The sequence below is a fragment of the Bos taurus genome, chromosome 7 (assembly GCF_002263795.3).
Source record: "Bos taurus isolate L1 Dominette 01449 registration number 42190680 breed Hereford chromosome 7, ARS-UCD2.0, whole genome shotgun sequence".
NCBI lineage: Eukaryota > Metazoa > Chordata > Mammalia > Artiodactyla > Bovidae > Bos > Bos taurus.
The window spans coordinates 15,992,529-16,018,029 of record NC_037334.1 but is presented as its reverse complement, the minus strand read 5'-3'; the positions used below and the strand labels follow the sequence as shown (position 1 = coordinate 16,018,029).

General features: G+C 40.2%; 1 protein-coding gene and 1 pseudogene across 4 annotated transcripts; one reads left to right on the top strand and one right to left on the bottom strand.

Annotated features, from left to right (window-relative positions):
- LOC785273 (vomeronasal 2 receptor pseudogene) lies at nucleotides 1,233-4,793 on the top strand (annotated as a pseudogene).
- On the bottom strand, nucleotides 5,315-25,448 carry ZNF557 (zinc finger protein 557). 4 transcript variants are annotated; one of them, NM_001434847.1, is made up of 8 exons: nucleotides 25,373-25,448; nucleotides 24,447-24,537; nucleotides 20,732-20,858; nucleotides 20,099-20,187; nucleotides 19,099-19,225; nucleotides 11,251-11,346; nucleotides 10,687-10,769; nucleotides 5,315-10,200 (listed from the first exon to the last, which is right to left on the bottom strand). In NM_001434847.1, the coding sequence occupies exons 3-8, from the start codon at nucleotides 20,760-20,762 to the stop codon at nucleotides 9,418-9,420; spliced, it is 1,209 nt and encodes a 402-aa protein (NP_001421776.1). In that variant the 5' UTR covers nucleotides 20,763-20,858; nucleotides 24,447-24,537; nucleotides 25,373-25,448; the 3' UTR covers nucleotides 5,315-9,417. The 4 variants fall into 4 exon arrangements, with proteins under 4 accessions (NP_001421776.1, NP_001421777.1, NP_001091854.2 ...); NM_001434848.1 differs by lacking the exon at nucleotides 20,099-20,187; NM_001098384.2 differs by having other exon boundaries at nucleotides 5,315-11,346.
- Between the last annotated feature and the right edge of the window lie 53 nt (nucleotides 25,449-25,501).

Genomic DNA, 25,501 nt, shown 5'->3' with positions numbered 1-25,501 from the left:
ATTAAAAGCCTAAATCAACAATTCCATTAATGCTTTATGAGTTGTAGATTTTAATTTTCTCCTATAGTGAGCATGTTTCACCTATTGTCGTCAGACAGTCATCAGTTCACTCAGTTACTCAGTTGTGTCCGACACTGAAACTCCACGGACTGCAGCACACTAGGCTTCCCCGTCCTTCACTATTTCCTGGAGCTTGTTGAAACTCATGTCCATCAGGTTGGTGATGCCACGCAAGCAGCTCATCCTCTGTCATCCCCTTCTCCTCCTGCCTTCAATCTTTCCCAGCATCGGGGTCTTTTCCAATGAGTCAGTTCTTCACATCAGGTGGCCAAAGAATTGGGAGTTTCATTTTCAGCATCAGCCCTTCCAATGAATATTCAGGACTGATTTCCTTTAGGATTGAGTGGTTTGATCTCCTTGCAGTCCAAGGGACTCTCAAAGTCTTCTCCAGCACCACAGTTCAAAAGCATCAAAGATGACAAACACTACTTTTGGAACTGGACTGCATTTTGAATGGCAACTTGACCAATCAGCTTAGAATTCAGCCTCTTGTCTAGCCAGGTCCCATGTGTTGTGTGTGTCAGTCGCTCAGTCGTGTCCCACTCTTTGCAACCCCATGGAATGTAGCCCACCAGGCTCTTCTGTCCATGGGATTCTCCAGACAAGAATACTGAAGTGGGTTGCCATTCCCTTCTCCAAGGGATCTTCCCTACCCAGGGATCGAACCCTGGTCTCCTGCATTGTATACAGATTCTTTACAGTCTGAGCCACCATGGAATCCAGTCAGACAGTCATATTCTTGATCAAAAACATCCAACTGCAGGATGAGAAAAAAAAAAAAAATTCCATGTTGTACCTTTTTGAGAGTACAGGCATTTCCTTCCAGAAGCCAAAAGCAAACTTTATGGGTCAGGTTTACCAAAACTTATAACAAAGGCAAGGCTTTGAACAGTGTCTGGACTGTATTTAATTCCTTCTCTCCTTGTTTTCAGGATGAAAGGACAAGTTCATGTCACTAGAGTCCAAGAGATGATAAACACCCAAACAAAACTCAGCTTCTACCAACAAGAAAGCTTGAGTTTAGGGAAGTGGAGAAGTGCTTGCTTTGTAAGTATAGCCCTTCCATCTCTAATTTGAATACACTTTACATTTCCAAATCTTTCTTCTCCTCTAGCTTCACCCATTCCTGTATAAAATTCAATTTAGAAACAGTGCTGGGGAGCACACATCCTTGGAAAAGAAGTCATGTGGTGCAGTATGATATCCTGAATGCTGTGAGTTTTCCAGGTGGTCTTGGGCTCCTGATTAAAGTGGGAGAGTTTGGCTCCAATAGTCTATATGGTCAAGGCTTGGTGATCAAGGAAGAGATGATAGAATGGCCTATTGGATTTAAAGAGGTATGAGATCTTTTCAAGATGAGATGTACACATTGTAAAACTATCAGAGAGTCCTCATATGAGATTATGTGTGCACCCATTAAGTCAGCACTAAACTCATCCTTTGATTGCAAAATCTTGATTTTACACTACGTAGCCTACAGGTGTTCTGAGCCAATGTCCAGCAGGAGCAGATTTGTATAGGTGATTATTATTTCTTCTTCCAGTTTTATTGAGATAGAAATGGCATACAGCACCATATTTTAAGGGGTACAGCATAATGGTTTGTTATAGACATCATGAAATAGTTACTTCCATAAGGTTAGTGAACATCCATTATCTCATGTAGATACATAATCAAAGAAAAAGAATTTTTTTCCTTGTGATGAGAACATTTAGGATTTACTTTTAACAACTTTCATGTATAACAGCGTTAATTTTTTTGTTGTGTTGTACAGTACATCCCTAGGACTTAGTTTTCTTATAACTGGAAGTTTGTATCTTTTAACAGTCTTCATCCAATTGCACCCCTCAACCTGCTGCTGGTAACCACAAATCTGAACTCTCTTACGAGTTTGTTTTTGAATATTTGACTTATCATGTTACTTTCCTTTTTTAGTTCTTGTTACATAACATCATGATTCTATACATTTGAAAATGGTCACCACTATAGTTTGGATATATCACCATACAAAGATATTACAGAGCTGTTGACTATATTCCTCAGACTGTACATCTCATACCCAGGACATTTATTTTGCAACTGGAAGTTTGTACATTCTAATCTTCCCCACCTGTTTCTGTTTTCCCCCCAGCTTCTTCCCCTCTGGCAACCACCTTTTTGTTTCCTGTGAGTCTGGTTTTTTTGTTTTGATGGGTCATTTACCCGTTAAACATACATGTGAAATCATGCAGTTGTTGTCTTTCTCTGAGTCATTACATTTAACATAATACCTCCTAGGTCCCCATGCTGCCACAAATGGTAAGATTTCATTCTTTATTATGACAGAATAATATTCCAGTGTGTGTGTAGCCAGAGCTACAGCTTAGGATTCAGAAAAATTCTACAAGGCAGGCCAATGTGCTGCTTTACTTGTGCTTTTTGTCTGAGAGACACATTTCCAACCACGCAGGTATAGAAACATAATGATAACTTCATCACTTTCCCCTTTCTCCTTAAAAAGGAGACCGAGGGCATAGGCAGAGTCATTGTGCACCAGCTTCTCAATTCATGCCTTTATTCATTATTGGATCTACACATTTTATTGTGGCAAATATATATAAATTTTACCATTTTAATCAGTCTTATGTGTAGTCAGTGCTATAAGTACATTTCAATGGTTGTGCAATCATTTCCACTACCCATGTACAGAAATTTATCATTATTAAATTCTATAGACATTAAAAAGTAACTCCCCTATACTCTTTCACGGAAGTCCCTTGTGAGCATTCTTCCACCTACTTTGTCTATGAACTTGTTTATTCCTCAGCACCTCGTGTGAGTAGAACCATACAGTGCTTGTTCTCTGGGGTCTGACTTATTTCACTTCCCATAACACTTTCAAGATTAATCCACTTTGCAGCATGTTAAGACAATTTCATTATTTTTCAAGGTTGAATAGTGCTCATTGCATATAGATAGTACCTTTTATCACTTCATTTGTCTTTAGTGGACATTTGTGCTGCTTCCCTCCTTTAGGTTATCATAACATTGATAAGAGTAATGTACAAACATCTACTTAAGGCACTGCCTTCATATCTTTTGGGTGTATATCAATATTTAGAAGGGGGGTATCTTTTTCTTATAGTGATGTTATGTGTAATTTTTTGAGACACTGACATACTGCTTTTCACTTCAGCTATACCATTTTATACTCCTTCCAGTAATGTATGAAGATTCCAATTATTTAACATCCTTAGTGACAGATGTTATTTTAACTATATTTTGTAAAATAGCTATCCTAGGGGTACAAAGTGGTTATCTCATGATTTAGTTTGCATTTTGTAACACATATTGGTTTTGAGCATATTTTCATGTATTTAATACCCATTTGTATATCTTCTTTGGAGACATGTCTACACACGTCCTTTGTTCATAGTTTAATTGGGTTGTATTTTTGTTGTGTGGGTTTGTAGGAGTACTGGATTGATTCCAGATATTAATGCCCTATCAAATGAAGAAGTACAAATATTTTCTCCCTTTTGTTCCACTGTGCCTTCACTTTCTTGACACTTACCTTGATACACGAAAGACTTTAATTTGGATAAAGCCAAACTTACCATTTTTAAATTTATGACTTTACTCATGTACTGGGGAGAGTAAAGAGTTAGGAAGAATCAGTGCCTTTGTTAACTGAACCACAAATGAGCACATCCATTTCCACCACGTCATTAGATTCATTAATACATGTTTTTTTTCCTGAAAGTATTGTCCCTTGGTATAAACAGTCTTAACTTGGTTTGTTTGAAGGTAACATCAGAGGGGATGAATACACACCTCACAGAAATGGTGACAATGTTCAAATGTGATAAAAATGAATCGTGAAAATGAAATGCTGTCTTTCTCCCCAGGTGCACAGCATTGTGTCCAGCGCCCAGACCAAGAGTACCCCAACAGGAAGAGAAATCGCTGCCTCCCCAAAGTCCTGACCTTTGTGGCCTTAGAGGGTTCTCTGGGGATGTCACTGGCCTGCACAGCTCCGTGCCTGTGTCCTCATGGCTGTGGTTTTGTGGGTCTTTGTGAAGCACCGACACACCCCCATAGTCAAGGCCAATAACCGGGCTCTCAGCCATGTCCTGCTCATCTCCTTCCTCCTATGCTTCCTCCGCTCCTTACTCTTCATCAATCATCCCCCCACAGCCACCTGCATCCTCCAACAGATCACATTGGAAGCTGTGTTCACTGTGGCTGTGGCCACTGTTTTAGCCAAAACCCTGGCTGTGATCCTGGCATTCAAGGCCAGGAAACCAGGAAGAACAATGAGGCGATTGCTCTTAACAGGACCTGCTATGTCTTTCCCATGTACTCCATGATCCAGGTGATCATCTGTGGAGTCTGGCTGGGAGCCTCTCCCCTTTTCCTTGAGATGGACACTCACTCTGAGCCCAAGGAGCTCCTCATCGTGTGCAACAAGGGCTCGGTCACTGCCTTCTACTGTGTCCTGGACTACCTGGGCTCCTTAGCCCTGGGGACCTTCTCCTTGGCTTTCCTGGCCAGGAAGCTGCCTGACACCTTCAGTGAAGCCAATTTCCTGACCTTCAGCATGCTGGTGCTCCTCAGTGTCTGGGTCACCTTCCTCCCTATCTGCCACAGCACCAAGGGCAAGGTCATGGTGGCCGTGGAGATCATCTCCATCTTGGCCTCTAGTGCTGGGCTCCTAAGGCTGTATCTTTGCCCCAAAGTGCTATACCCTCCTGAGACTTGAGAACTCTCTGAAAGGTTTAAAGTATCAAACAGATTCTAAGAGAAATCTGCATTCAGGTTTTATCTCATAGTAAGTTGCTATTACACTTGGCTTTTGAATAGTATACCAGATAGATACTATTCATTCCAATAATAGAGAGCAGCAAGCTGCCATTAGCAGTATACCAGATAGGTATTTCGTATTCATTCCAATAACAGCATCAGAATTGCTTTACAGCTATTTTGCAGAGGATCTGTTTTCTCTTTTTAAAAGTCTCAGTCATTTAGAGTTATGGATAGATGTTCTATCTCAGATTAACGGCTCCTCAAAGCTCCTGCTACTGAATCTAGCTGGGTCCTCCGTCATTAAGTATACAGTAAGTACATCCTTATTGTTTCTTCCATTCCTGTATCCAGAAAGTTCATTTTCTCTGTAAAAACATTTTGGGCCAGCCTTTACTGTATTGTGTCTGACAAGAGGAAAGATTCCTATTAGGAGAAAATACTGAAGGTATACATGCTTTTCACACATTAGTGCAATTCATTCAGAGATTTTTATTGAAAATAAAATTTTAACTGAAAAATAATTTTTTTCTGAATGCAGAAAGTAGCCAGTGAAAAATACTGGTAGCTATGGTGGATTCATGTTGATGTTTGACAGAAAACAACAAAATCCTGTAAAGCAATTATCCTTCAATTAAAAAATTAAATTTTTTAAATTACTGGTAGTATATTTTCTTCACTCAAATCATAATTTTGCAATTTACTTAAAATAGAAACTTAATCTTAACTTCTGAGTTTCCAAATAAATATGGGCTTTTTCTGGAGTCTCTACATTTTCAGTTTGTCCAGTTTTTTCCTCCAATAATGAACTTCTGAGAAATATTTTGGTATGTTACTTTTTCCCACATCCTCTCTCATTTTATCCCCCCATAAAAGTTATTTCTCTTTGAATAAATTCCTTTCCTTGTGAATCTGAGAATCAGCATCTCTAATTTCTAAAAATTATACCATGTTTCTATCTATATCATACTGAGTTATTTGTCTTAAAGAAAATGAGCTCATTAAAATGTTTTAACCATGGATAAAGATGGTATTCTCTATTTAATGAGGAATTTTATTTCCTCTCAATGCTTTAGTTTTTCTTTTTCTCTGTTGTTCAGTTGCTATGTCTGAGTTTTTGGGATCCCATGGACTGCAGCATATTAGGCTTCCCTGTCCGTCACCATCTTCTGGAGTTTGTTCAAATTCATAGGTCCATTGAGCCGTGATGCCATCCAACCATTTCATCCTCTGCACCTCCCTTCTCTTTTTGCCTTTGATTTTTCCTAGCATCAGGGTCTTCTCCAGTGAGTCTGCTCTTTGCATCAGGTGACCAAAGTATTGGAGCTTCAGCATCAATCCTTCCAATGAATATTCAGGATTGATTTCCTTTAGGATTCACTGGTTGGATCTCCTTGCTGTCCAAGGGACTCCCAAGAGTCTTCTCCAGCACCACGATTCAAAAGCATCAATTCTTTGGCACTCAGACTTCTTTCTGGTCCAACTCTCACATCCTTACATGACTACTGGAAAAACGATAGCTTTGACTATATGGACCTTTTTTTCTTTCAGAGCCACGTCTCTTTTTAATATGCTGTCTATGTTTGTCATAGCTTTTCTTCCAAGAGGCAAGCATCTTTTAATTTCATGGCTGCAGTCACCATCCACGGTGGTTTTGGAGCCCAATAAGATCTGCCACTGCTTACACTTTTTCCCCTCTATTTGCCATGAAGTGATGAGACTGGAGGTCATGATCTTAGTTTTTTTAATGCTGAGTTTTAAACTCATCTCTTTCACCCTCATCAAAAGGCTCTTCAGTTCCTCTTCAGTTTCTGATCAACCACCTCAGAAATGCATGTACTTTATTTACATTACATTAAAATACATAAAGAAAGAAATGACAGAATTACCAAAATGAATTTGTTAATCCACAACCATGGTAGAGAACTTTAATTCACATCTATTGGTAATTATGTTTAAGAGAGAGGGGGAAAAGCTTCAGGTACATACTATTAATATATCTGAAAACATGTTTAGCTTGAGTTAATGAGAATACACTCTATATCTGAAAATTAGAGAATACACAGGTGGCTCACTGGTGAAGAATCCACTTGGCAAGACAGGAGACACAGAAGACTCCACTTTGATCCCTGGGTAGGGAACATCCCTTGGAGAAGGGAAGAACAGCCCACTCCAGTATTCTTACCTGGGAAATCCCATGGACAAAGGAGCCTGGAGGGCTACAGTCCATGGGGTCGCAAAAAGAGTCAGTCACAACTGAGCACACACACACATATACACACACACACACACAGTTTTCAAATAATCTTGGAGCATTTATAAAATGACCAACTAATAATATTATTCAGCAGGACATTAACAGAACACCACCTCAAAAACAAACAAAAAAGAATCACTTGAGTCTCAACCACATAGGTTACTTATAAATCATGTAAGAAGTCTAGGAATAAGCAGCCTGTAGGTGATAGAGCCAATCAGAGCCTCTTAGGGAGCCCACTCATTGTGATTTTTGCCATACTGTGGTCATTGTCATCATGATCAAAATATAGTTCTTCCAACTCTACAGCTTGACTCCACAAGAATGAATGGGTAAGATGAACAGGATATGGGTGAGGCAGACAAGCCAGACAATGATGTGTCCCCCTCACTCCCCTCTGTGACTTCCACCTACTTCTCATGGACAGCAGAGCAGAACACCTCCCTGGGCTTTGGGGATGCCCTGTGGATTGACTATTTTCAATACTATTCATCAACAACTTGAAAAAAAGTTTAAAGAAAAAAATCTGCTTCTTCTTTTAAGAAAATATAGGGGGAAATGGACATTGGGAAAGAGGCTAAAAATAACTGCCATACTAGGATGGAAAGACAAAAAAGAATCAGCATAATAAAATCCACTTAATAAAAATGCCATTAAATTAGGAAAAAGTATATAGCAATTTAGCTATTTAGCAATTGCTAAAAGGTGTTTAGCAATTATCCTAGCTTTTCCTAGGATAAACTAAATCACTCAGGCAATAGTCAGAAATATCTTTATGAATATGCAGTGTATTAATAGTTTTAGAGTCAATGATGATAAATGTATTACATACAAAACTACAGAACATAACTTAAGGTTTATTTTAGGGCACAGCTGCAGACACAAATGTTGTTACTTAATCAAAAAGACTGAAAATTAAAGAACTAGTTGCCCCACCCTAAGGATGAGACACTGAAAGGTAATCCCACACTTTTAACATTTACCCTTTTCCATTCCCATTTTAAAGTATTCCATGGCCACTCAGAGAAGAGCTAAGGCAATCTCATGCTGAATACCTTCTTGGGCTCCCTTCCCGAAGCCCCTCCTGGGTGACTTCACACAATTCAACAAAGACAGAAGTCATCGAAAGACTTTCCAAAATTAATCCACTCACAGGTTTTTGCATCCAGGAATTTCATACTTTTCCTAAAGTAAGAGCTATCATTAAAGGCATTCCCTCCTTCTTTATACTCACAAGTTTAAGGAATGTGGGAAACTGGCTTTCCAATACTGATGCCATTCAATGGTTTGTTCTCTCCAGAATCGATCCTCATGTCTCTTAAAAACTGAAAGAACCCTGAAGGCTTTCCCATCGTACTTGGTACTTGAAATTTCATCTTCTGTTAACAAAAACGCTTGTGCTACAGGGTTTTCCACATTCCTTACGTGAGTGTTCCTCTGTAGTGATTCCTCTCACATGTTCTAAGGGACATTTTAAGGGACAAGTGTCCCTAAAGGCTTTTACATTCTGATGATGTTCATCAGATTTTCCCTGCCACATGACTCCCTAGATATCACGACTGTATTCCTCAGATTTATCCCCAATACATAACCTTTTATGTACGTTAGGGTGAGTTTGAGCTTAAAGTTTATCATGAAGCTTGGACTTATGAGGTTTCTTTCATGAGTGAATTTACACAGGAGTTACCGAATATTACTTCATATTGAATTGACTGAAAGAAAGAGGGTCTCCTGAAGGCCCCCTTTCAGTGACTTCTCAGATGGTTCCCAACAATCTTTGTTTCCTGATATTCACATTGAGCATGGTCTCTTCCCACAATGTATCAGGAGTGATCTGTGTGACCCTTAAAGTACTGAAGAAGTGATGATATGTCCTTCTGGGTCAAGGTCATAAAAGACACTGTAGCTTCTGCATTAGCTCTTCTTTAAATCCAATGCTTTGGGACGACCCTGCTTCTACATCATAAAGATATTTAACCCTGTAGAGAATCCAACACGGTGAGTAAATGAAGGTTCCCTGCCAACAACCAGCGACTAACTTGCCAAGTGTGCCAGTGAGCCATTTTGGAAGTGGACTCTTTGGCAATAAAGTGGAGGATGGCAGCTCCTGCTGACATCTTGATTGCAACCTCATGAGATCCTGACCAGAACTACATTGATAAGCTGGTTCTGAATTCCTGATCTATAGATAACATATGTTTGCTGTTTAAAGCCACTATGTTTCAAGGGGAAATTTGTTATGCAGCAGCAGCTGACTCATACATCTAGACTGTGAGTTGTCACAAGTTGTCTGAGAGATAAGAAATCAGTTACTGCATTCATATCCACCTGTTATGTATTCTCTTGTGCACAGAAAGGTAAGAATTAGTGGTGAAAGATTTTCCACAATGATTACATTCATAGGGTTTTTCTCCAGTGTGAGTTCTCACATGTTTCTTAACAGCTGAGAGATTATTAAATGCTTTCCCGCAGTTACTGCATTCATAGGGTTTCTCACCAGTATGAATCCTCTTGTGAACAGTAAGAGAAAAGCTACTGCTGAAGGACTTTCCACACTGATTACACTCATAGGGTTTTTCTCCAGTATGAGTTCTCATATGCTGTGTCAGATATGAGCTCTTCCTAAAGGTTTTCCCACAGTCATTGCATTCATAAGGCTTCTCTCCTGTATGAATACTATTGTGCCCAGTAAGGGAGGACCTCGTGCTGAAGGCCTTGCCACACTGATTACATTCATGGTGATTCTCCCTCGTATGAATTCTCTTGTGGCTTTTGAGGTTACAACTAGTGCGGAAAACATGAAAACACTGGTTACATTCATAGGGTTTTTCTCCAGTGTGAATTCTCACATGCAGTCTAAGAGAGGAAGGATCATTGAAGGCTTTCCCACAGTCATTACATTCATAGGGTTTCTCCCCATTATGTATTCTCTTATGAATAGTAAGGTAAGATCTACTGCTGAAGGATTTTCCACACTGATTACAGTCATAGGGTTTTTCTCCAGTATGAATTCTTTTGTGCTGAGTAAGGTTAGATTTTGTGCTGAAGACTTTAAAACACTGATTACATTCATTGAGTTTCACTCCCAGATGACTTCTCTCCTGTTAAGAGATGAACGAAATCTATATAACATTTTTTAATATTCAATGCTGTTATACAAATTTTCTCTCCCAGGAATTCTGTTACATTATTATCATTGATGTTGCAGCTATCTATTTTAAATGCTTGTTAAATGGCTTCTACCCGGTCTGAGCTTTTACAAGTTAAGAAAGGATAGACAGATGCATTGCCACAAGTCCTTATCATATTCACAGAGCATTTTCTGATAAGTTTAAGACTACTCTATATTTTGACGGTCACATTTAAGGAAGTATTTACTTGTGGGAACTCTCAGCAAAGAAACAAGTCTGGAGCTAATTTATAATTTTCTCCAAATTTACAACTGATTTACAGTATCTCTCCTGAGACACCATTATCTCACATGTTAATGACATTTCCCGATAATGACTCCCCTGATTATTTGTTGCTTTTCTAACTTATGAAATTTTCCTACTGAGAAAAACCAGCAATTACCACATTGGTCTTACCGCTCTAACATCATTAGAATGTTCTTTTCTAAAAATAGGCTTCTTTGGAGTTAACCATTTTGCTTTAAGTACCGTCTCCAAATCTAAAACAAATTGAAAAGAAATTTAAGTTAATAGTGAAAAGAAATATGAGTAAAGACAAACTGAGGGATTAGGGTTTTTGAGGGGGTTTTCAAGGAAAGGCATATGAGTATACAAATTACAGGTACTAAAAAAGGACTCTAAAAGGATTAAGATTGATCAGAGATTTATACTATAGGAGGAGTTATCAGGAAGGTAAAGTTCCAGGAAGGAATCAGAAAAAGGGCTCATATGAGACTTATTTAAAAAGGAAAAGGGACATTTTTTTCCCCGTCTGAGTCCAAAGTAAAGTAGGAGACATTGAACAGAGGGTTAAAGAGCAAAGAAAGAAGGTCCATGAGGAAGCTCATACCAAATCTCTGTGGCCATCTCTGTCAGAAAAGAGCACATTTTAGGTATTTCCTAACGTAACACTCACATGCCCTGAATCACTGGCTAGAGCTACGCCTCAAAGACTATTCCTCATATCCTCCTAGAGCTCACCTGGACGGGTGCCTGGGAGAATTCCTCCTTCCTCTGTCACCACCTTGTCTTCTTGCTCCAACTGAGAGATCAGACTGGGTTTATCAACATGATATCCTATTCATGGAGAAAAGACATGTGCCATTGGGGGGCTGTGCAAGTGACAAGCAACTCTATGAAACTGAAGCCAAGAATTCTGAAGATAGGGAAATGTGGCTTTTGGAACAACGGAATAATTATATCTAAATTCTAATGACTATAGTAACTCTCAGGAAACAAAAGTACAAACAATCTCGTTCAATATCCAGGGTGACAGAGCACACACAGTCCCAAAGTCCATACCCAAGTTTAAATACACAATACAAATGCTATAAAGCTTTTAACTATAGAAAATATAAAGTCAGGGGAAGGAATATTCAGCTCATAGGGAAGGCGCTAAAGAACTCTACGAGCATGGGGGCCATATCTGTCTCCTTCATCATCATACTCCTACACCCCAGAAACAGAGAAAAGCTTGAAGTCTTGTGAGAAAAAACAACAATGAACATCATAGAATATGGAACTTCAAAAGTCCCTCCCTCTACAGAAACAGGGAATAAACTGGAAAAACTATCAGAACAACTTTATCAGAACCCTGAAAACTTACCAAAACTCTACAGCAACCAGGAAAATGCTTAATCAAGGGCAAAAAATAGCTGACATTTTTAAGTGACCCTTGACTCATCCTCTGTTCCGTGCTTTGGCTATGACATTGAAGACAATTCCTAGTACTAGGGAGAGCAGGATAGACCCTATTCTCAACACACTGTGGTGGTTTGTTTTGACCTTTCTGGTGGCTCCCTGAAGGACTGGCTCAAAGGGCTTGCCTTTACTTATCTAACCCCAAACTCTCCAAAGATTGAGCTGGTTACACAGTGAGCTTGTGCTGAAGGCATTAAAAAGGCAATATATTAGCCACTACTTCCTGAGGCAAATGGAAACAGCAGAGGAAAACAAAAGGCAAACCAAGAAACCTAAAATAAAAGTATAACCTAAAATGTTTTGGGGAATTTTTATAAAGCTTTTTGAAAAGCTCCCTCATATTCCTTTGAATCTGGAAAGCCACATGCATACCAGTCTTGGGCACATGCTCAGAAAAGACATGAGAGGGCATTAAGTCCTCACCTATGACAGACCTTCAGGCTCAGCACAAGGAGGAAGTGAAAACTAAGGCAAAGTTGTAAACTGCCTGAGTTTGAAGACATGCCCCTGTATAGAGACACTAGGAGCTTTTTTCTTTTTTGTTCCAACTGTTTAAGGAAATCTCTGGTAAATCATTAGTTAACCATTAAGCTGGGGCTTCACTGGTGGCCAAAGAAAGGCAATGCCAAAGAATGCTCAAACTACCACACAATTGCACTCATCTCACACGCTAGTAAAGTAATGCTTAAAATTCTCCAAGCCAGGCTTTAGCAACACATGAACTGTGAACTTCCAGATGTTCAAGCTGGTTTTAGAAAAGGCAGAGGAACCAGAGATCAAATTTCCAACATGTGCTGGATCATCAAAAAAACAAGAGAGTTCCAGAAAAACATCTATTTCTGCTTTATTGACTATGCCAAAACCTTTGACTGTGTGGATCACAATAAACTATGGAAAATTCTGAAAGAGATGGGAATACCAGACCACCTGACCTGCCTCTTGAGAAACCTATATGCAGGTCAGGAAGCAACAGTTAGAACTGGACATGGAACAACAGACTGGTTCCAAATAGGAAAAGGAGTTCGTCAAGGCTGTATATTGTCACCCTGCTTATTTAACTTATATGCAGAGTACATCATGAGAAACGCTGGACTGGAAGAAGCACACACTGGAATCCAGACTGCCGGGAGAAACATCAATAACCTCAGATATGCAGATGACACCACCCTTATGGCAGAAAGTGAAGAGGAACTAAAAAAAGTGATGATGAAAGTGAAAGAGGAGAGTGAAAAAGTTGGCTTAAAGCTCAACATTCAGAAAACTAAGATCATGGCATCTGGTCCCATCACTTCATGGGAAATAGATGGGGCAACAGTGGCAACAGTGGCAGACTTTGTTTTTCTGGGCTCCAAAATCACTGCAGATGGTGACTGCAGCCATGAAATTAACAGACGCTTACTCCTTGGAAGGAAAGTTATGACCAACCTAAATAGCATATTCAAAAGCAGAGATATTACTTTGCCAACAAAGGTTCGTCTAGTCAAGGCTATGGTTTTTCCAGTGGTCATGTATGGATGTGAGAGCTGGACTGTGAAGAAAGCTGAGCGCCAAAGAATTGATGCTTTTGAACTGTGGTGCTGGAGAAGACTCTTGAGAGTCCCTTGGACTGCAAGGAGATCCAACCAGTCCATCCTAAAGCAGACCAGTCCTGGGTGTTCACTGGAAGGACTGATGCTGAGGCTGAAACTCCACTACTTTGGCCACCTCATGCGAAGAGCTGACTCATTGGAAAAGACCCTGATGCTGGGAGGGATTTGGGGCAGGAGGAGAAGGCAACGACAGAAGTTGAGATGGCTGGATGGCATCACCGACTCGATGGACATGAGTTTGGGTGAACTCTGGGAGTTGGTGATGGACAGGGAAGCCTGGCGTGCTGCGATTCATGGGGTCACAAAGAGTCGGACACGACTGAGCGACTGAACTGAACTGAACTGAACTCACTGGTGGCTCAGGGTAAAGAATCTACCTGTGAAGACAGGAGCCAGAGGTTCAATCCCTAAGTCAGAAAGATCCCCTGAAGAAGGGAATAGCAACCCACCCTACTCTTCTTGCCTGGGAAATCCCATGGCCAGAGGAGCCTGGTATGCTATAGTCTATGGGGTTGCAAAGAGTTGGACATAGAAACTAAAACAACAACAATAACCATTAAGCTAACTGAACAGTTTTCAGTGGCCATGTACAACGAATACTGACATTACAAAAATGAGTTCAAAAAGATCACTAAACATGCATATCACACCAACTATAACAAACAACACCAACAAACTCTAGGGATGGGGAAATAAGTGATTCCAGAATTATGTTACAACATTCTAAATGTCTAGTTTTCAACAGCAACAAAAAACTATAAGGCAGGCAAATATACAAAAGTATTCAGATAGCATATTAAAAAGCAGAGACATTACTTTGCCAAGAAAGGTCCGTCTTGTCAAGGCTATGGTTTTTCCAGTAGTCATGTGTGGATGTGAGAGTTGGACTATAAAGACAGCTCAGTGCCAAAGAATTGATGCTTTTGAACTGTGGTGTTGGAGAACTCTTGAGATCCAGCTAGACCATCCTAAAGGAGATCAGTCCTGAGTGTTCACTGGAAGGACTGATGCTGAAGCTGAAACTCCCAATACTTTGGCCACCTGATGCAAAGAACTGACTCACTGGAAAAGACCCTGATGCTAGGAAAGATTGAGGGCAGGAGGAGAAGGGGATGACAGAGGATGAGATGGTTGGATGGCATCACCGACTCGATGGACATGAGTTTGAGTGGACTCCAGGAGTTGGTGATGGACAGGGAGGCCTGGTGTGCTGTGATCCATGAGGTCGTGAAGAGCTGGACACAACTGAGCAACTGAACTGAACTGATGGTCCATTACAGGAAAAAAAAAATTAGTAGAAACTACCCTTGAGGAAGCCCAAATTTGGGGCTTGGTGACTACACCAAGAATTTAAATTAACTATTTTAAATATGATCGAGGACCTAAAGGAAACCACAAAAACAAATTCTGATCAAAGAGAAAATATCTTAAAGAGAGAAATTATAAAACAAAACTAAACATAGATTATGGAGCCGAAAAGTACAACTAAAATGAAAAATTCAGAGGAGGGGTTCAACAACAGACTTGAGCAAGAAGAAAGAATCAGTAACTAAGAAAATAAGACAATTTATACTACTCAGTCTGAAAAACAGAAGGAAAGAAAAGAAATAAAATACGGCCAGCACCTAAAAGACCCACAGGATACCAACATACACATAATAGGAGTCCCTTAAATGAAGAAGAAAATGGACAGAACGGATATTTAAAGAAATAATGGCTAAGAATTTCCCAAAATTTGATGAGACATAATGTACACAACCAAGAAGCTTAACAAACCCAAGACAGGATAAACTCAAAGAATCAGAATCCATCCTAAAACACAATATAATTAAATTCTGAGAAGTCAAAGAGTATCCCTGACAGCAGCAAGAGAGAGGTGATTCAACACATATATAGAATCATTGGTAAGAGTAACAGCCAATTCTGGATGAGAAAGCATAGGCAACAGACATTGGAAGATATACCCAAGCTACTATAAAAAAAAAAGTTAAACAAAGATTCTATATGTAGCAAAACTGCCCTTTAAAAATAAATCAAGACATTCCTATAAATAAAACCTGAATATCTGTCATTAACATATCTATCCTACAAGAAATGCTAACAGGAAAATTTTAAGCTTGAAATGAATGGGCAATGAATACTGACTCAAATCCACACAAACATATGAAGAACACCAATAAAGGAAAATACACAGGTAAATATAAACATCAAAAACAATTGTTTATTTTTGAATTGTTAATTCCTTGTTATTTTCAGCTGTGACTCCCCTTTTTTCCCAATATGATTTAAAAGAGAAATGCCTGTGTTAATGGGACACAATGTATAAAGATATAATTCGTTTAAAAAAAAAAAACCAGTATAAGGAGGGGTGCAGCTGCTGCTGCTAAGTCACTTCAGTCGTGTCTGACTCTGTGTGACCCCAGAGACGGCAGCCCACCAGGCTCCCCCGTCCCTGGGATTCTCCAGGCAAGCACACTGGAGTGGGTTGCCATTTCCTTCTCCAATGCACGAAAGTGAAAAGCAAAAGTGAAGTCGCTGAATCGTGTCCGACCCTCAGTGACCCCATGGACTGCAGCCTACCAGGCTTCTCCGTCCATGGGGTTTCCAGGCAAGAGTACTGGAGTGGGGTGCCATAGCTAATCTTTTGTATACTGAATTAAAGTCGATATTAAGTCAGAACAGACTGTCTAAAATTAAAACTGGAATCCCTCCCACAACCACTAAGAAAATAACTAAAAAACAGAAACAGAAATGAAAAGGGAATCAAAATGATCCACTAGAAAATACCTAACACAAAAGTAAACAATAATGGAGGAACAAAAATGATATAGAGCATACAGAAGACAACAGAATGACACAACTAAGTCCTTCTTCTAAGGAATTCCATTAAAGGTAAATGGATTAATCTGGCACAGTTAAAAGACAGATTTTAGTAGAACGGATAGGAAATAATCAATGATACATGATCTATAAGAGACTCACATTATATCTAAAGACACTAACAGGTTGAAAATCAACAAATGGAAAAACAAATTCCATATAAACAAGAGATAAAAAAGAGAGAATGTGGCTATACTACTATGAGGCAAAACAGACTTTAAGACAAAAACTGTTACAAGACACACAATGATTAAGAGATCAATTAATCAAGAATATATGATAATTACGGACATATACTACTTAACAACTAAGGCCTAAAATGTATAAATTCAAAACTCACAGAATTGAAGGGAGAAATATATCTACAATAATAGTTGCAGACTTCAATGCCCCACTTTTAATAATGGATAATGGGTAGAACAACTTGTTAAAAGATCAATAAGGAAACTCAGGACTTAAACAATCCTATAAACTTACTAGACCTCACACACATAAAACACTTTATTCAACAACAGAATATATATTCAACTCAAGAGCATACGTTAGTTCACAAAACAAGTCTACATAAATTTAAAACCAATAAAATCATATAAAGTATCTATTGGATCATGACAGAAGCAAACTGAAAGTAAGTAATAGAGGATATATATTGAAAAATTTAATATTAAGAGGACAATACTAGGGCTTCCCAGGTGGCACTAGTGGTCAAGAACCCATCTGCCACTGCAGAAGAAGTAAGAGAAGCGGGTTTGATCCCTGGGCTGGGAGGATCCCCTAGAGTGCGAGATGGAAACCTGCTCCAGCATATTGGCCTGGAAAGTTCCATTGACAGAGGAGCCTGGCAGGTTATACAGTCCATAGGGTTGCAAAGAGTTGGACACAACTGAGTGAGCACACACCCAAGATAAGAATACTAACCAAAATCATCTACAGATTCAATGAAATCACCAAATTTCTAACAGCCTTTAAAAAAAAATAAATAAATGGACAAGCTGATCCTAAAATTCATATGGAATTGCCAAGGGATCCTGAATAGACCAAAAGCAATCTTGAAAAAGAACTAAATAGGAAGAATCCCATTTACTGACATTACCTCAAAGTAACAGTAATGAAGACAACGTGGTACTGGCACAATGAGAGACCCATCAGGTTATGTCAGGTTTCCACAGGTTAATGGGAAATAACTGAGAGTAATAAGCTCACATGCTTACGGTCAAATAACTTTTGGCAACTGGGCCAGAACAGTTCAATGGGGGAGGGAATAGTCTCTGCTACAAAGGTGCTGGGACAACTGAATTAATACACACCAAAGAATTAAGCTGACACTTTCTCCAAGCCATATAAAAATTAACTCAAAATAGGTAAACGATTTCACTGAGAAAGTAAAACTAGAACATTTTGGAGAAAAACACAGAGGCAAAATTTCAGGACCTTGGACTTGGCAATAACTAGGTATGATACCAAAAGCAGAAGGAAAAAGAAAGAAGTGCATAAACTGGACCGCATCAAAAGTAAACTTTGTGTATCAAAGGACACTGTCAAGAAAATGAAAAGATATCACACAATGGGAGAAACCTTTTGCAAACAGGGTCTGGCATTCAGAATATAAGAAACTTCCAAAACCAAAAAAAACAATTAAAAAATTGGCTTGAAAAGACATTTCTCCAAAAATGATATACAGTCAACAATTACATGAAAAAATGTTCTGTTTCATTAGTAATTAGGGAAATGCAAATCAAAACATGCAACAGGAAATGGCAACCGACTCCAGTATTCTTGCCAAAATTCCATGGACAGAGGAGCCCGGCAGGCTACAGTCCTGGGAACACAAAGAATCACAACAGAGCACACATCCAAGCCGAAACAGGTGAGATACCACATTATACCCAAGATGATGGCTATCTTCAAAAAAGCAAATATTGGGGGAAGATATGGAGAAATTGGAACTCTCACACAGTGCTGCAGCTGCTGTAAAAAACAGGTTGGTGGTTCCTCAGAAAACTAAGCATAGTAATGTAAAAGCCAAAATTCCACCCCTAGATACATACCAAAGAGGAACTGAAAATAGGTGTTTAGACAAACGCGTGTGCACAAATATTCATAGCAGCGTTATTTAAACTAGCCAGTAAGTGGAAACCACCCAAATGTCTATTAACCAATGAATCAAAAAACAAAATGTGGTATATCCATTAAAATGGATTGTTCAGTCATAAAAAGGAATAAAGAACCTATAAATGCTACAACACAGCTAAACCTTCAAATATTAAGTTGCCTGAAAGAAATGGGAAAGATCACATATTTCATAATTCCACTGATATGAAAATACTCCAAATAGGCAAATCCACAGAAACAGGAAGCAAATTAGTAGTTGTAGGCAGTGGGGGGGTGGGGAAGATAACAGGTACTGATCAATTAATGGGTACAGGTTTAAGGGTGATGAGAATGCTCTGAAATTAGTGTTGATGGCTGCACAACTCTGACTATATCAAAAGACAAGCAATTATCCTTCAATTATAAAAATTTTTTAAATAAATTAAAAAAAAACTTTTAACGATTAAAATGGTAAATTTTATGTTATATGAATGATAGATACCTCAATTTTTTAACAAGTCTTGTTATCTGAGTCATTAAATAAATGCAGGAATAATGTAGAGCTTACCAAGCGATGCCAGGTTCCTGCAGTTCTCCAGCATCACGTCTCTATACAGTTTTCGCTGAGAAGAGTCTAGCAGTGCCCACTCCTCCTGGGTGAACTCCACGGTCACGTCCTCAAAAGTCACCAAGTCCTAAACCACCATAAACACCGTGGCTTAACTAAGGACCGTCCCCACCAATGCTGAGAGAAAAAGAGCTAAGGACAACAAGAGTGGGAAGAGAGAGTCCAAAGCAGGAGCTGTATGGGCAGGGTTCTGAGCTCTGCTCTCGACTGCTCCTGGGCTCGGCCCTGGACACTCATCTCCTGTCTACTCATGCCCACCATGTGTGCCCCTAACACACAGGCAATTTTCTTTTCTAGTGAGACCGTGACATCCTGCAATCGAATTCCCCTCAATCTCAAAGGCTGAGCACAGGCCTAAGACACTGCAGAAACCAGAGAAGTACTTTGCAAATGGATGAAAGATGCCCCAGTGGCCACCAGCAACTGCCTGAGTTTAGGACACAGTCATGTGTTTCCTTAGCTTCCCCTTAAAACTCTCACAAAAGGGGGCTGGTGGTGGAGGGGAGGGAAGGAATGGGAGTTTGGGATTAGCAGAGGCAAACTATTATATACAGGATGGATAAACCACAAGTCCTACTGTATAGCACAGGGAACTATATTCAGTGTCCTGTGATAAACCATGATGGAAAGAATATGAAAAAGAAAATATATGTGTGTGTGTATAACTGAGTCACTTTGCTGTACAGCAGAAATTATCATTGTAAATCACTAATACCTCAGTAAAATTAAATAACAAAACTCTCAGCAAAACATGGTGTAGACAGTGACCTTGTAGGAAGCTCGACATGGCAGCAAATGCTGACATGTGCTGACATTGTAAGGGTTGCCCCAAACCCTCCGCCAGATGCCTGAAAACCTGATCCAGCTCCAGGTCACTGAAGGGACAAGTCCAACTTCTGGTCAAAGGAATACAATCTGGAAACAGGAATGTCTGACTCACCTGTAACCAGTCTGTCAGGAAGCCACGGGCCAACCCTTCCTTCTCTGCGTATCCTTTCTGGTGAGGGGCTGTGTACAGGGACGACTGAGCTGGAGAAGAAGAAATATCCCAAGAACCCAGGCTTGCCTGCTATTCTCATTCACAAACCTGGAGGCTTAGGCTTCCTCACCTACTTGTAATTGACTGTATCCCCAACACACAGAGAAGACATACTGACACCCAAACACCCACACCCAGCTTCTCCTGGAGGCAGAATGGAGCTCTGTCTCATTCGGGGTCAGAAAATAGGGCCAAAGGTCTTACACCACACTGGAGGAAGAAAGGACTATTCCTGTTTTGCAGATGAAGAAACTGAACTGCCAAAGGATACCACTGTTACTAGCTTAAGTGTATACAAAGAATCAGAAGTATAATTCAAAAGCTCCCACACATTTGCAACACAGGTGAGGTCTCCCCAGATTCACAAACCAGCTAAGTCCCAAATCCCAAGCAGCAGAGAGTCAGGCCTCCGTGACCTTGGGGCTCCAAGGGTAACACTCACGCCTCATCTGCTCAGCCCCCTCCCTCCACCTGCTCTGTGGTGCATGAGACTCTAGCACCTGGTCAGTTCTGAGGGCTGACCCTCAAACTCACCACAAGTCGGGGACAGGACCATGGTCGCCATCCTGCAATTCAGACAGTGACGTTTTCCTCAGCAACAGGGAGCTGGAGAACCAGGACGCCCCTCCTCTTGTCCCCACAGTGCACTTAGGGCTGGGCTCTGGAATGAATGCGAAAATATGAAGTTGTCACAGTCTCTCTCTCCAGGCTACTGAGGATGAGCCTTTCTTAGACGGTCCACCATGTCCTCCGCCAAAATGTAGTATGTGTTTGTACAAACCGCTACCTTTAAAATGCACTGGCATGCACGTTCTTAACCACTAAGCCAACAAGGAAGCTCAGCAAAGGATTACTGTTTCAGTTACTAAGGTTGGGGGTGATTTGTCACGCAGCAATAGGTAACAAATATATCCTCACTTTCAGCAGATTGTCTTGCATCCTACTTCTTAGTCATCTTCGTGAGAAGGAATCTACCTTCCCATCTTGTCACCAAAACTGTGTCCTGCACCATGGTTTTCTCCCTCTCTGGTTATAAACCAGAACCTGGCTTCTCTACAATGCCAGGTGGGGCAGCTCTGTTCTGTGCTCCATCCCTTTTAGGAGCTGGACACTAGCAATGATCTCTACTTTGCCCTTCCTTTCGAGCTCTCCCACTCTACCGGACTCCCTCGCACCATTTAAACTCAACGCAGTGTTTTCAGTAGTGAGACACTACTATTCTAACCAGAGTTTTCTTTCTAGTTACCACCTAGTCTCTCTCCCTCGTCACAGCCAAAGTTTTTTTTTTCACTCTCAATCTCATTTCCTCATGTCCCACCCACTCTGAGACACAGTTTTGTTCGGTTTCCACCACTACCTATTCAATTGGTAGAATTGCCACCGATCTTATTTACAGAACAAAGACAGAGATTGCAACTACAATGATACCATTTCTTATCTGTCAGACCAGCAAAGACACAGGGGACCACATCTCTCATTGCCAAGGCTGTACAGAAGAGCACTCTTAGACACTGCTGGGGTACAAACAGCCCCTGTGGAAGGACATCTGTCAACCTCAAGTGCAATGCAAAACATTTATCATATTCCTGTCAATCATACTACAAGGAATCTATTTGAAAGACTGTTGTTTAGTTGTTAACTCATGTCCGACTCTGCAACCCCATGGACTGTAGTCTGCTAGGCTCTTCCATGCATGGAATGTTCCAGGCAAAAATACTGCAGTGGGTTGCCATTTCCTTCTCCAGGAGACCTTCCCAACCCAGGGATGGAACCCATGTCTCCTGCATTGGCTGGCGGATTTTATACCGCTGAGCCACCAAGGAAGCCCCTGTCAACATCAGCAGTTCACATTTTCTATTTCTCTGATGACACACACAATCTGAACAGACTGATCACTAGCAAGGACACTGAATCAGTAATCAAAAACCTCTCAGAAAATGAAAGTCCAGGACCAAGCAGCTGCACAGATTAACTTTACCAAACATTCCAAGAAGAACTAACACAAGCCTTCTCAAACTCTTCCCAAAAACAGAAGAGGGGGGAATTCTTTCAAACACAGTTCACAGGGAAAATATTTCCCTGATACTGAAAACCAGACAAGGATGCCACACAAAAAAGAAAAGTACAGGTCAACAGCCCTGATGAACAGATGCAAAAATCCTCAACAAAATATTAACAAACCAAATTCAACAATAAATCATACACCATGGATCACACACCATGATCAAGTAGGATTTATTCCAGGGATAAATGGGTGGTTCAATTCAATCAATGTGGTATACCATATAAACAAAATAAGGAAAAAAATCATATAATTATCTCAACAGATGCAGAAAAAATATTCAACAAAATTTAACATCCATTTATGATAAAAACTCTCCACAAGGCAGGTACAGAGGAAAAATACCTCAAGATAATGAAGGCCATATACAATAAGCCCACAGCTAACATACTCAATGGGAAAAGCTGGAAGCTTTTCCTCTAAGATCAGAAACAGGCAAGGATGCCCACACTCTTGCCACTTCTATTCAACATAGTACTGGAAGTCTCAGCCAGAGCAATCAGGCAAGAAAAAGAAATAAAAGGCATCTAAATTGGAAAGAAAAAAGTAAAACCTTTTCACTATTTGCAGATGGCATGATTTTACATATAGAAAACCATAAAGATTTCACTAAAAAAACTTATAACAATTGAATTCAGTAAAGTTGCAGGGTACAAAATCAATACACACAAATCTGTTGTTTCCTTACACTAATAATGACCTATAAGAAAAATAAATTAAGAAAACAATCCAATTACATAATTGCATCAAAAAGAATAAAATACCTAGGAATTTAACCAAGGGCGTGAAAGACCTATATACTGAACACTATAAGCCATTGCTCTTGCACTTTCGTACAAATTTTAGGTGTTCTATTTCTGTAAGAAATACCACTGGATTTTTGATAGGGATTACTTCCAACCCGTATATTGTCTTGGGTACTATGGACATTTTAACAATATTAATTCTCTCAATCCATGCCTAGAGTCCTAATCCTAGTTTAACCCAAATTATTCTGTGTCCTGGCAAAATCCTCATGCATGAGGGTTCAGTCACTCAGTCGTATCCAACTCTTTGCAACCCCATGAACTGTAGCCTGCGAGGATCCTCTGTCCATGGGATTTTCCAGGTAACAATACTGGAGTGGGTGAGTTGCCATTTCCTTCTCTAGGCAATCTTCCCAACCCAGAGACCAAACCTGGGTCTCCTGCATTGGCAGGGGGATTCTTTATCACCGAGCCACCTGGCAAGCCCGGCAAACCCCTCAGTCGAATAAAAGAGGATAGTTGGTTACCTTAAAATGTGTACTCAAAGCATATCTATTGCATGACAAGCAAGCATTCCCCTTAAGAATGTTACAGACAAGAAAAGACAGAATGAAAAAGGCACACACACAAACACAAACAATTAGTGAAAACCAACAATATAAGATTACTCAAAATGATTCTCTGCAATATAAATTATCAGACTGTATTTCAGAAACAGTTAAAGAAATAAAGTTAATTCTTATTATAAAGCAAGGTGTAGAGTATAATCTGCAGAAACTACTGCCCTACTCTTCCATCTACAAGCTGTTGCTCAGTATTCCTCCAACTGATTTTTAAATCTCACGAAGATAAAACAAAATAAACAAAACACAAAATAAAACCAAACACTTGCTCAAAAGACATTTGGTTGCTGGTTAATTCAATTTTGAATTTCTGTTGCCAATATAAAAAAGTACAAATTACTTTTCCCCCCATGCACCCTGTTTTGAATCTTCGTGGAAGATTAATAGGGTTTTAGAAGTCAAACTGAACCAGGCCTGAGGAATGTTGCTGAGCAGTCTGGCTAGTCTTTGGTGGGATAACTTTTAATACTACAGATACACATTAAAAAATGTATACATTTATACTTAAATATATAAAATATACTTAAAATATATAAAATTCTAAAATTTTCGGTGCAAGTAAATCTATATTTGTTACTTATGTACAGTTATTTGTATGTTTGTTTAATGTACATTTATTTGCACAAAACTGTATTTACTTATTTACACATGCATCACCACACTCCTTACTATCCCATCAAACAATTTTTTTTAAAAAAGATACTTTCACTTTCAGTGACTCCTTGTGTTTACAGTCTGAGCACAGGAAAGGCCTATTAGCAGTTCTGCATAGCTGAGGCTGCTGGAAACTGTTTTTACAAGATCCACATGGTACTCACCTGGTCACACAGAAATCCACGTGTCAATGAGAACAGGTGAACCTTGAGACTGGTTTCAACTCAGACTTGAACGCCAAGATAATTTACTTGTCTGTTGGGGGTGGGGGGGAAAAAAGGATACAAAGATTGCTTTTGAGATTTTGGGGGCGGGGGGGGGGCATAATACAATTGCGGGATGGAAGGGCCACACCATTCACTTTTCTTTGTTTGTATTAATATTTACTGCACCGATTCAACACGTAATTGCAGGTTACGACTAGATTTTCCTGATTCTTGTCCAGCCATCTGCCCTCTGAGTAGGAGGAAGCGGCTTCACGCGGTGTGCATTCATTCGCCGTACTCAACTCTTTTAACTGGATAGTGACTGTCTTTTTGTGATTCCAGACACTTTTAACAAGGCTCGTCACTCAAGGGCACTAAAAGTGTCTCCACTAACCTTTTAAGTTCATTCAGGGCTTTGAAGATTTTAAGACCCTAGAACAGGGTTTCCAAACCTCGGCACTATTGATAATGCTTTGTCACGGGGGCTATTTAGTGCACTGTAGGATGTCCAATAGCATCCCTGGCTTCCACCCACTTGAAGCCAGTAGAAGCCCCTCCCATTTTTAACAACCAAAACAATGCCTCCAGGCGACTAAATGTCCCCTAGGAGGCAAAAACACACCGGGGCAAGATGGTGGGGAGATGGGGAACTCTGAGAAGGTGACAGCGGTGCCCAGAGCTAGGAGGAAACCGAGGCTATGCGCCGACCTGCCGGGACAGCCTGAGGCCCCAGGGGTGCAAACGCGGCTCACGGGAAAGGGGGAGGAACGCCATAGCCCGTGACCGGGGTGCCCCAAACTCATGCCCCTTCCTAGACTTCTACAGGAGCCCAGGAGTGCCGGCAGCCCACAGAGTCCTGCCTCTTGCAATGATGCCGAACGTACCACGTGAATCCAATCCCCCAGCGGAGAAGACTGTACCCACAGTTCAGCGAGCCGCCCCGCTAATTTCTTCCTCTGTACCATCGACGCTTCCGCTTCCGGTCTTGGGCTGGACCAGGGGCTTCAGTTTCC